Source organism: Eurytemora carolleeae, unplaced genomic scaffold, assembly GCF_000591075.1.
Source record: "Eurytemora carolleeae unplaced genomic scaffold, Eaff_2.0 scaffold27, whole genome shotgun sequence".
Lineage (NCBI taxonomy): Eukaryota > Metazoa > Arthropoda > Copepoda > Calanoida > Temoridae > Eurytemora > Eurytemora carolleeae.
The window spans coordinates 121,772-134,969 of record NW_019396259.1 but is presented as its reverse complement, the minus strand read 5'-3'; the positions used below and the strand labels follow the sequence as shown (position 1 = coordinate 134,969).

The 13,198-nt window shown below is 33.1% G+C and overlaps 1 protein-coding gene across 2 annotated transcripts; it reads right to left on the bottom strand.

Moving 5' to 3' along the window:
- Nucleotides 1-1,280: 1,280 nt before the first annotated feature.
- LOC111699555 (astacin-like metalloendopeptidase) lies at nucleotides 1,281-12,703 on the bottom strand. Of its 2 annotated transcripts, XM_023470254.1 has the most exons (24): nucleotides 12,641-12,703; nucleotides 11,679-11,745; nucleotides 10,913-11,072; nucleotides 10,740-10,853; nucleotides 9,963-10,037; nucleotides 8,889-8,946; nucleotides 8,751-8,821; nucleotides 8,061-8,097; nucleotides 7,541-7,634; nucleotides 7,240-7,342; nucleotides 6,924-7,044; nucleotides 6,763-6,819; nucleotides 6,432-6,512; nucleotides 6,276-6,354; nucleotides 5,531-5,632; nucleotides 5,237-5,362; nucleotides 4,997-5,049; nucleotides 4,841-4,936; nucleotides 4,346-4,397; nucleotides 4,144-4,239; nucleotides 3,612-3,904; nucleotides 3,407-3,478; nucleotides 2,224-2,285; nucleotides 1,281-1,529 (listed from the first exon to the last, which is right to left on the bottom strand). In XM_023470254.1, the coding sequence occupies exons 2-24, from the start codon at nucleotides 11,743-11,745 to the stop codon at nucleotides 1,448-1,450; spliced, it is 2,151 nt and encodes a 716-aa protein (XP_023326022.1). In that variant the 5' UTR covers nucleotides 12,641-12,703; the 3' UTR covers nucleotides 1,281-1,447. The 2 variants fall into 2 exon arrangements, with proteins under 2 accessions (XP_023326022.1, XP_023326023.1); XM_023470255.1 differs by lacking the exons at nucleotides 1,281-1,529; nucleotides 2,224-2,285 and adding an exon at nucleotides 2,377-2,427.
- Between the last annotated feature and the right edge of the window lie 495 nt (nucleotides 12,704-13,198).

Genomic DNA, 13,198 nt, shown 5'->3' with positions numbered 1-13,198 from the left:
AAGAAGTCATAGTTTGAAATATCTGAGATCTACGATATTGTGTTGAAAAGATATAGAGATTAGAAAATCAGAGTTTGTGTCAAGACTCATTTCCTTTAATGTTTTGTTTCTTTGATCGAATTCATCCAATTTAACATAAATATTTTACCCAATAGAATTTTAGAATTTTGAATGATTTGAATAAAAATTACGTTTAAGCTTTGTTTATACAAAAGTTAAGTATTAAATACTAGATACTAAATCCTCATTATGCATTAAACAAGATTAGAGAATAACAAATCTGTACTCAAACTTCTCTCAGTCTTTAGGATATATAGTAAACAAACTAACTTTCACAAATTGACAGAGATTAAAAAAGTTATATACTTCTTTTTCGTTTTTCGTTTATAGAAAAGATGTTTTATTTTCGTACACATTCCTTGAGAACATCAAACATAAACTGAATTGTAAATATATGTATAAAATAGAAGTCTAAAATAGTAGTCTCTGTCTGTTTAGATGTCTGATCACAACTCATTAACCCCTGGACCGATTTGCCTCAAACTTTGATTGGGAAGCTCATTAGAAACCCTGAAATTCCAAGTTGAGTGATCGCTTTTATGAACCTAAATCTTAATTCCATTACAACTCTAGTGAAAGTTCTCCTTATTTCTAAATTTATAGCTTTTAATAAAAATCTACAATTGGTAAATTACTATTATAGAGAAACTTAACCTATGCTTAAAAATTCTACTTAATATTATACAAGTTTGATTGGGTTGCTGTTGCTGCTCTCAAACTCCATTTTGTACTTTTAAATCCATTTTGATATATTTGGACCAAAAAAAGTTTGCCTTGTTGAGAGATTTTAGCTTTACAAACTTTTTTCAGCATTCAAAATTTTCCCCATCTTGTCCTGGGGCTTATATAAAGTGACTTGTGAATTGATGGAGCAGTTTTCCTCAGATTAAGTTGTATCCAGGGAGTAAGGAATAGAAAGGAGATATAATTGACGCGGTTCCCCCTACCATATGATTATATGTGCTTTGCTGATGGGTACTCCATTTGTATAAAAAATATTCAGAATAGGTTATTGTATACGCGGTAATTGTACATCAGACAAATATTTCTTATTCAAAAGAAGTACCGTCTGCAAAGTATGTATAATCATATGGTAGGGCGAACCGCGTCAGTTATATCTCCCTTCTATTCCTTACTCCCTGGTTGTGCATGTGGTATGCAATTCTCTAAATCGAGGTTGCTGGCTTTAAATTCAATCTAAATATTTAAAGAAAAAAAAACAATGTTTGATTAAGTTTTATTCCAATTGACCAATTATTTTTCGTGAATAATATTTCCATATTTCCATGGCTTTAAATTCAATCTAAATATTTAAAGAAAAAAAACAATGTTTGATTAAGTTTTATCCCAATTGACCAATTATTTTTCGTGAATAATATTTCCATATCTATGAAACACAACTGATGTTGCACCTGAACCCAGTAGCGTGGAGTCTTTTATTTGCAATAAACCTGAATGTAGTTCTGACCCTAAAATAGTAAAAATAAGTTAAAGATAAGTCTGCTAATCTCTTTAAAAAGTGCAGTTTTTTTCAGTAAAATAGCAATATGTTTGTCTTATATGTATTACAATTATATTAATTCAAAATATATTTTAAAATCTATTAGATCACTTCTCTGTTCTTCATTCAAAGGAAGTGTAAGAAAATATAATAATAGATTCTTTCAAAGTAAGGATTTCTTTAAGCAGCAAACATTTGTATATATTAAGACAAGAGCTGAGAATTTAAATGCTTATGAACCCAAGTAAAACTCGGCCTATTGAGAGTTAAGCGTATGTAACTCTTGAGTTAACATGGATCTGTTTGCTTCTAATTTTCACCAATGAGACTATTTAGAAAGCTTTCTCTGCATATGTAGACAGATCAGCTGTGACAGGTCGAAAATGTCAATTGTGAATTTCGAAAACTTAAACTTTACAACAACAAATCATTTACACAGTGTGTTTAAAATATAAATCTAGCCATCTATAAATCACAGCTGATCCGCCTGCTATGGAGAGAGAGCTTTCTAAGCAGTCACTCATTGGTTGAATCAGAACCAATCAAAAGCAAACCTGCTCGGGTTCTACATACACTACGGGTCCTACGGGTTTTACATACACTTGAGTCTTTACATAGGCTGGTTTTCCTCGGGTTTGGTTTTTTTCTTGTGATGTTTTTACCTTTTAGTGAAGATCTCTCCGTCTGGGCCATCCTCATTACAGTAGGTCTGAACATCGGTTCCCTAGATAATACAAGATTTTGTCTGAACATCAGTTCCTAGATAATACAAGATTTTGTCTAAACATTGGTTCCTAGATAATACAAGATTTTTTCTTAAAATTGGTTCCCTAGATAATACAAGATTTTGTCTGAACATCAGTTCCCTAGATAATACAAGATTTTGTCTGAACATCGGTTCCCTAGATAATACAAGATTTTGTCTGAACGTTGGTTCCTAGATAATACAAGATTTATTCTTAAAATTGGTTCCCTAGATAATACAAGATTCTGTCTAAACATTGGTTCCTATATTTTGCAAGATTTTCTCTAAACATTGCTGGTTCCTAGATAATACAAGATTTTGTCTGAACATCATGGTTCCTAGATAATAAAAGATTTTGTCTTAACATTGGTTCCTAGATATGAAAAGATTTTGTCTGAACGTTGGTTCCTAGATAATAAAAGATTTTTTTCTAAACATTGGTTCCTAGAAAATACAAGACTTTGTCTAAACATTGGTTCCTAGATAATAAAAGATTTTGTCTGAACATTGGTTCCTAGACATGAAAAGATTTCGTCTGAACGTTGGTTACTAAAAAATAATGCAAGATTTTGTCTAAACATTCGTTACTAAAAAATAATGCAAGATTTTGTCTATACATAGGCTCCTAGAAAATAATGCAAGATTTTTTATAAATATTGGTTCCTAGAAAATACAAGATTTTGTCTAAACATAGGTTCCTAGATAATAAAAGATTTTGTCTAAAACTTGGTTCCTAGATAATAAAAGATTTTGTCTGAACATTGATTCGTAGGGCTAAGCAAGATTCTGTTTACAAAAGAAAAGATTTTGAAATATCTTCTATTGTTGCAGTTGATAAAATTGAGTTTGAAAAAGAGCTGAAAATGAGCAGAAAGTGCTTATAATGAATAAAAGTTTCAATTCTTAGCTTATAGAACAAATGTTATTGAACAATGTTAACTAACAGTTATCAAAGGGCTTGCAAAAAGTCGGAAAAAGGCAAGCCCTAGTTGGCGGAGTGCACCATTTTACAAGAAGTGCACCATGAAATGTCCACTGAAATAAAATATACAGTCAAAGATTTTTAATTGCCTCCTAAAAGCAATATTAAAAATAATTACCCTGATAACTTTCAGAAGATCTCCACCAGAGCAATCAGCATTTGATCTTGTACTGAACCCTTCACATGTGACCTGTAAATAGTATTTATCTCAAAATTGCTGTCAAAACCCCATTTGTTTCTTTAGCTGGTCTTCAATATTAGGATTCCTAGTCCCATAGAATTGTATTCATTCTATTTTCTAATTATACAGTTTAATAACTAACCTTAATGTCGCAGCGAGGGTGCTTGATATGCCAGTATGTTCCGCTTCTTCTACCATATTTTGTTACTCCATCCCAGGAACCATGAGACTGTATAACCCGGCAGGTGTTTAGGTTTACTAGGGAGATTCTCTTCCTCCTTGCTGATGGACAGAGAGTAGGAGGAGCAGTAGGAGGGGCTGTAGGAGGAGCAGTTGTAGGTACAGTTGGTGGTGGTTCAGTCCCCCCACAAGCAGGAATAGTAGCAGGTGTCCATTCACCAGCAGTTGAACAGGAGGCATACAAGGTTTGCTCATCTAGATTTGTTGTTTAAAGTGGTGGACTGCCTTTACATGGGGTATTCTAGACTGCTCCGTTCAATTGAATGCATAAATTTACATTACAGAACTACGCCAGGCCAAGGTTGTATAATAAGCATAGATAGTTTGCTAAGAAGACAACATTTTCTGTACATTGGAGGGCATCGACAGTAAGCAACCTTATTATACAACCTTGCACTGGATCGATTAACATTGGAGCCATGTGAATAACTTACCAGAACATTTGTAAGACACAACAGTGTTAACTTTCGTTTCTGAGTTCCAAGTAGTTACCGCACCACTTGGGGCTGCAGGAATAGTAGGAGGGCATTCTGAAATAGTCATTGCAATTCTTTGCATTAGTTTCCATTTAAAGCATTAATGGCATTAAGTTTGTAATCAATCAAATTAATGATTAAAATTTAATTTATAACTTACGAACTGCACATGTAGATGTGAGAGCTGTGTCGGGCACGATACCACCAATAACCTAAATTAAAAAATTTTGTATTAAGGTAGATAAGATTTGATAATGCACATTATTATTTGGCATAGTTGAATAGTTTTGATATTGATTGGAAACTTTGGTTGTTTTTATTTCAACTGCGGAATTGTTGGGCAAAACAAAATAGCAATTCTTTTGGAAAGTTTTGTGTCTTTAGTTTATAGTATTAAAACATCTATCAATTTCTGAAAACTAAGTTCACATATATGTGAAACAAATTTATAATAGATTTTTTACTTCAAATATTTAGAGTCATTGCAATCTATATATTTTGTTTGAACCCAAATCAAATAAGAAGTTTAAATTAAACTTGTTTGGGTTGTTTTGTAAACAATTACTGATCCTCCCATGCACAACAGACAATTCCCCGTTTTCTATACCAAGAAAATTTGCGATAGAATAAAGTCCATCATAACATTTCACTCAACCTGATCATTGAATCTCCATTCTCCTACACCAGTTGGGCACATGGATGTTCCTGATCCAAACATCAATCCACTTCCGGATCCAGGAGATACCCCAAACTTGAAAAGGCAAAGGTTCATCATCTATTTTTATGTTAATATTTAAAAGTTTAGACTTACTGCCGTAGAAGAAACAATCCACTGAGTTCCAGTGCTTGCTAACCATCTGGCCCCTGAATTAAATCAGAAATGATTTCAAATGATCCAGGTTTTTAGATTAATTGCTATTTTTCCCAATGAATTGTTGAATCAATGGATGAAGTGCATTTTCAAGTTTTTTTGAGGACAGAAATAACTGTATAATTGTAATCTTCTGAATTCTGTTTCAGATTTAGACTAGATATCCAGTGATGCCTTTACCATTTCTATAAACAGGTCGTCCATTAACATCATCTCCTGCTACATGAGTATATGTGATCATATAGCTAGGTAGTTGGGCTCCGGAAACTCCAGTGGAAGCCATTTTAACACTGTCACAACATGTAACTGAATTAAAATTTCATGATCTCCCATATCTAGTAAATAAGGTTGTATCCAAGAAAACTAAACAAATTCAATTTTGGCAGTTCATCTGTTTTAACACATATATATGTATATATAATGTCATTCAAACAAACTAAATGACAAGCTAAAATTTAACATCAATAATTTTACCTGCCACCTTCTCCCAAGTAGCTGTAAAAGATTGTCCAGCTCCCACCATGGACCAGGAAATATACATAGATGCATCAGGAGAGATGATCATGGTTGGTACATCTAAATTTATTAGTTCAGTGAACAAATTTTGGGATTTGACCGGGACACAACACTGTCAGGTATGGACAACATCAAAGATGGGAACTTCCAAGGTTCCCACCCTGTAGTTTCCACCTTTACTTGACTGAAACAAGGTTCCCAATCATGTTTTGACTTAGACACAACCCTCAGTGTCAAACATGGGTCTAAAGCACAGTTTGGAACATCGCTAATCCCTATAGTTTACATCTTTACATCTGTATCAGTGTTCCTAATCATGTTGTTACCCAGACACAGCACTCGGGTCAGGTATAGACCAAAAGCAAAGATAGGAACTTCCCAAGTTACCACCTTGTAGTTTTACACCTTTACTTGAATGAATCATGATTTAACCCAGACTCAGTGTCAGGTATGAAGTAAAATTTAGTTGGGAACTTTAATTCTGACACTATAGTTTTGCACCTTTAGTTGGCTGGCGCAATTGAGATTTTGTTATTCAAAACTTTTCTACTATCTTTTCCTAGACATTTTTTGACACTTTTATGCGATAGTAAATATTAATTTGTTTTGTATCCTAACAAGCAATGCACTCTTAAATAACTATTTCTAGGTCATTGCATGCAGTATACTCACATTAGTTTAGGTTGAAAGGTTATTTTTTTACCTGCGCCACAAAATGAATTTATGATTGCTGATGATTTTGTGTTACCATTCCTGATTTCCAATTTTGATGGGCATACTGCCTAAATAGCAAGGATTTAAGTATATAAAAAAGATATATTATCCATAATTGTCAGAATGAAATGAGAGTTGTGTGTACCTGGAAAGAAGTAGTTGAAAGCTTGATTGCATATCCAGGTTCAACCTCAATCAACCAATCACAGCTACTTTGTCCTCCAGTCTATAAGTTGGGTATACTTTCGATAATTTTGGCCAAGAGGTTTTGTAAAAAGAGCTAAACTTTTCTTGCTTAAATCTGAATTTTAAGGGCTTAGATTTTGGATGCCTTTTCAAATTTAAGTCTCATAAAGACTCTTCCACAATTTCAAGAGTTAAGTTCTTTTAGTTTGAGGTTCTCAGTTCAGTCACGCCAGCTAAGAAATATCCCAACCATTATGTTCCCATTTCATGATAGATTTAAATATGCTTACTGTAATTGTGCCACTGTCTCCTCTCACATAGCCTCCACAGCTGTTAACTTCAGCAGCCTAATATCATGTATATTATTTTCTTATATTTATCACAGATAAATTAATATTTTACAGAATTTCTATAATTACAATAAAACACATCCATAAACATAACAACTTACACTGCAGCTGTACCCAGCAGAGAGTTTCTTGATATCTAGAACAGATAGGTCATCCCCACCAACTGTTGTGATGCTAGCATCTTTAGGGGTCATAACATTATTTGCACTGTTCACTGCAAACCTAGTATTTACTTAACTTTTATCATGAACAAAATTGGGAGATTAAAAAGCTAATTTAATGTGTGCATTATGTAAAGGGCAAAATCACAAAAGAAAGTTGAAGAAAAAAAGCTAAAAAACTTTAACACTTTTAAATGAGGCCCAGTAAGCCAGAGCATTGGCATTTTCTTGAAAAGTTTTATAACTAAAAACTTACGATTTGAGACCATACATCATGACAGATGTAAAGTCAAAAGGATATCCATGAGCAGTAACTCTATCACCAGACCAACAGTTAGAGAAGTCCCTGGTTTGGGTACCTTCAAAATTTCAAATTAAAGGAACTGTAAGCATACTTTTAATCGACCCTCCTTGCAAAGATGGCAAAGTCTAAAAACTTGTAATGGGTATCATTGTAAATTGAGCGTTGCCATCTTTGTATGAAGACTCACTTGAAAATCACAATGTTGTAGTAAATAAACTATTTTGAGATGACTGTAATGCTTCTCAAATCTGACCTGATAACCCTGAAGAGCTACAAACAGATGCGGGGAGATTAGCATCAGGAGTAGTGTCCCATTGATCCAACCAGAAGTTATTGGCAGCAGTTCCCTTTACATATTTCATCATGGAGCAGGTTTAATTGAATTTGTGAGACATTGGTAAACAACCACTGGTTCAAATCCTGAACCACCGCTTCAGTCTGAAATTACTTACCTGAATACTCATAAAATTTAACTTTGAATCAATGAATCATGATTTGAACTGGCAGTAGGTTGTTCAGCAACCTCTCCAAGTCATTAAAATCGCTCCCAGCTGTAGTTTTGCTTTATTTGCGTGTATATGCTTGCAGTTGATACTATGATACTCTACACCTGACAGGGAAAAGCTCTGTTAACCAACAAATGTTCATGAAATTTTACAATTTGTTAAGCCTTCAATGCAGTTTTTGGGGCATCATGACAAAATTTAAAAGATAAATTCCAAAAATAAAATTATGAAAAGTTTCCAAGTAGGAAGGATTAATTTCTCACTAACCTTTAGGTTGTTCCAGTGCATAATCAGAAAATCATCTCTAAAGCAATATTCGTAGATGTAAATGTAAATGATCGGACATGCCACTTCATCAATGGAGGGCCACTCCATCTATAGAGTGGCATATCTAATTCAAAATGGTACCCGTAAAATCTTTGTTTGATCAATTAAGTATGAATTGAATATCCATGTATTGTTTTTGAAAAATGTTTATTTTCATTTGAGGCTTCTCTACAAGGATGACGTGTGTATATCTTACTTTAGAAAAAATGGACAATTTTTTGGGATAAAAAAGTTTTGAAGCCAGAAAAAAAAACATTTTACTCTACATTATTATTTGATAAGAGTATCAAGGGCACTGTTGTGAATCAGTGATGTTCCATGGAGGGTCAAGTAAAAGTTACAGTGATAAATCCTAGAAGCAACTTTTAACCATAAAATATTTCTTGGAACTTCAAATTAGTTCCCTCCAATTCTCAGTATAGTTTACCTGTCTGGTCTGCACTGTAAATAATTTACCTATCTGGTCTGCACCGTTCATAATTTACCTATCTGGCCTGCACTGTTCATGATTTACCTATCTGGTCTGCACTGTTCATAATTTACCTAACTGGTCTGCACTGTTCATAATTTACCTATCTGGTCTGCACTTTTCATAATTTACCTATATGGTCTGCACTTTTCATAATTTACCTATCTGGTCTGCACTGTTCGTGATTAACACCAAGAGTATGCAGAAGTTCATGAAGAACAATTTTCTTGTACTAAAATGAAAATATGTTAAAAAACATATTAATTATTTGAAGATAAGATGGTTTAACCAAGACTTACCACACATCCATTCTGTTGAAGATTCACGATATGATATTGGTTTTGCCCATTATAATATCTAAACACCACATCAGTTTTTAAACAGATTCTTATATATATATATATATAATACTAGCCTTAGAGGGCGCTTCGCGGCCATCTTCTAAATTAATTGTGAACATGTTCTCTTTGTGTACATCGTAAAACAAAACAAAAATAATTCGCGGATTTTCACAAAAAATTTCGTGGATTTTCAAAATTTTCAAAAATTTGATGGAGACAAATATTTGAAATTTTGATCATTCATAAACCTTCCCTGGGGTCCCTGGATGTCCAAAAAAAAATTGGGCCCGATTGGTTCAGCCGTTTTGGCGTTTATTGGATACAAACAGACAGACACCCAAACAAACAAACAAACACCCAGACAAGCCAAATTTATATATAGATAGCATAACTATATATATCTTTATTCATATATCTATAAATTAGATAAAAGATAAAGAATATATTAGAATATTTATATTTCTGTATTTTAATTTATTATAGTTTAATTTTGTATTCATATACTAAGAAACCCTATCCGTGCAGGATATAACCATAATCATATAACTTGCTTATATAGGAGTAACCGAGCATGGAGAGACAGGAAGCTTGAGCATACGATCCAATGAGAAGAAAGAAACATACATGCATCCTAAACGTCTTTTTTTTCTTGAGAAATTTTTGAGAAATTTTCTTTCCTGGCTTTAACCAGCAGAATGGTTTAAATTGGTCTAAATATCAATCCTTTACCATCCTCTCCTATCAATGAAGATGGATGAGACGATCAAAGCCGGAATACTTTAGCCGCTCTACTCATATTCCGATTAATTACCGTGGTTAAACGGTAACCAACTTATTTAAATGCTCTAAAGCGGTTTCTGCTTCATGCGATACTCTTTACCATATTACTGAATAATATAATATTTAAATAGTTATATGCGATATTCAAATTTTAATATCCACAGTATGTTTCTCAATATTCTTAAAAAATGTCGTCCTTAATATAAAGTACCTCTAATTATATCTATGCAGCAAGAAAACTTATAATTTTACCCAACATAAGCATAGCATCCTGAATCTCCAGTCTGTATCTTCACAAAGTCTGCCTCAGTAGTCCTCGGAACGAATCTTTACAAAAATAAACAGGTATATGGTGCTTTTTCCTGTGTTTGTATATCTTATTAATTTCCAAATCAAAGGCCTCGAACTTATTAATGTCATAGTGCTAATCTGCATTATCACAATATTTACAATGGAAACTTTTAATTTGAACCGATTAAATGTGTGAATCGTAAAAAACAGTTGACTTAATTGAGCATTTTCTGATTGGTCAAAAGCAGATATTTTTTGGCCTATGATTAGTTGATGCTTTCAGCAAACAGAGATATTGAAAAAATGGCTGAAAAAAGCTTTTTTTTGGTTTTCTGGAGAAGAAACAAAAGTTTTGTTCTCATATTAGTTTTCGAACAATTCTTTCAAGATTGGACGTTTTCCTAATTTTTTAATTCCCTTAAAGAGATCGACTGGTAGTGTAATTTTAAGTCTAGTAAGTCCTCCATACAAAGAGGGCAAAGCCCAATTTACGAAGGAGCAATTGAGAAACTCACAGAAATAAGCACTTTTTGTGTCAGAACAACGAAGATATCTTCCACATTTTGGATCAGATTAAGATTTCGAGGGTACTGTTGTAAATCGGGCATTGTCATTTTTCAATGTTAAGGGTCACTTAAAATTAAGCTAACCATCTCATTTAATGGTCATGTTTAAAACCATGTCTAATGCTTGTCCCACTGAAATTTGTTAATATAAAATCGTCAACCCGTGAATTACCTAATGCAAGTTGTTGCTTGAATATCTGCTATACCAGCAGCTATTACAGCTCTTTCATCAGCAGTAAATGCAGCGTCTAATGTGTAAGGAACCTCAGCGTTTGGCCAACGTCTCCTGCAAGATACAATAGTTCATTTCGATCCCGTCATGATATAAGAAATAAAAATGTTTACTTGATTGGTGCCATAATGTTACGTGTTGGTTTATTCACGTAAGCTTTTTGTTCCCCTTCAGCTACAAGCTGGTGCATTTCTTCATGAGTTATATTAGGCTTAGGTAGCACTGCGGCACGAGCAAAATCATCAGCATTTAGAGGAGGTCCAACATTCGTATCTAAACATATAGGAACATTTAAAAGGGGTCCAACATTTGCATCTGAACATATAGGAACGTTTTGAGGGGGTCCAACATTTTCATCTAAACATATAAACATATAGGAACATTTAAAAGCGGTCCAACATTTGCATATAAACATATAGGAACATTTAAAGGGTGTCCAACATTTGCATATAAACATATAGGAACATTTAAAGGGTGTCCAACATTTGCATATAAACATATAGGATCATTTAAAGGGTGTCCAACATTCGCATCTTAACATATAGGAACATTTAAAGGGAGTCCAACATTCGCATCTTAACATATAGGAACATTTAAAGGGAGTCCAACATTCGCATCTTAACATATAGGATCATTTAAAGGGTGTCCAACATTTGCATATAAACATATTGGAACATTTAAAGGGGGTCCAAACATAGAAAAAAATTAAAGAAGGCTATTTTAAATATTTACATGTATAGAAGCATTCAAAGGGGTTCTAAGATTTTTTATATATACATAGAAACATTAAGATGGGTCTAATATTAAGAAAGATATTTTAGTATTATAATCCCCTTTCAAGCAAAAATCAGTGAATTGCATTGAATTCTCATAGTTTACCGTCAGTAGTTATTTGTTGACAGACAACTGCTTGTATCACCAACACAGTGGTAAAGTATCGCAGCATCTAGAAACATTAGTAGATTCTTAGACCAGGGACGATATATTTGAGCTAGATCACTGAACTACCAACCGCTGACTTAAATCTTAAATCATCGATTCAAAGTTAAAAATTCATCAGAATTTGAATCGGTGATTCAGGATTTGAACCGGAAATAGGTACTGGATGACCATAAAAAAACAGGGATTAGCTTTTCAAAGCCCATATAATCTTTTGAAATTGATCAAAAAAAGCTCAAGTGTTCATTTTTTAATTTTAGAAGGGGTCGTTATATTAACATTTTACCATTCGATGTTTCCGTTTGGCTCAAAATTGAGTCTTTGCCACAAACTCAGATTTTCTAAACCTAGTATCTTTGGAACCGGATGCCCGAAACTTTTGATATTTCAAACTTAGATTATTTCATCTGACAGAAATCATAGTTTGAAAAATCTAAGGTCTACGCCATTGGGTTGCAAAGATATAGTGATTAGAAAATCAGAGTTTGTGGCAAAGACTCAATTTCATTGTTTACATTTTTTGTCGTCGTTATTTATTAAAAATAAAACAATTCTAAAAACGTATCCACCAAAAAGTACGATTTTGAACGTCGACTTTGCGCTCAAACTCGATAGGATTTACAGATCTTTAAAAAGTTTATACATCTCAAATGAATGCTAAAGAATTTGTCCACAAAACTGCATACTCAGTTCAACTACTTCACAATATAGCCGGTCTGTCCCTTTAAATTAAAACAATTCACATTGCATGAGCAAAATAAATGGATTTTTAATTACTTTTGAATTTTTGATAAAAGTCTTTAAAAATATGGTTGTTTTTACCAAATTAATAGAAAAATTTTACGGCAAAAAAAAGATTTTTTGGTTTGGTTAAAAATTTTAGTAGGTTTTTAAACATTTACCTTTTAGTTCAGTCGTTATTGAAGAACTGATTCTTGATAAAATGTCGTGATATATATTTGCAATTTTATTTAAAGTGTTTTATTAAAGACAAGTGTGAAATATTCAATGACTAACTAATTATATATAATTAATCGAGGATTAAAAAATGAAAACTAACAAGTTGTATAACGAACTGTACAGTGTACTTTAACAGTACACGTACACATAGGATTACTGTGCAGTGTACGTGTATCAACCTCAGTGTATGTATATCAACCTTGCAAATTTTTGATATTCATATCTTTGCCACCCTTGATATTAAAATTTTGATTATTTATTCTAGTCTAGTGCAGAAAACCATAGGTCTACAACATCAGGTTGCAAATATTTAAGAATAGAAAGAGAGCAATCAGTTTCTTTGGTCATCGGCGTTGAAAATTTAAATGGTGCTTAGTGATTTTATATAGAAGAAGCGGAGAGTTTTCAGGGGAGGGAGCCAGGAAGAATTTATAAAATAGATTGAATAAATTCCGTGTATACAATCCTCTCCGAATCTTCTTGAAAACTTCATACCTCCC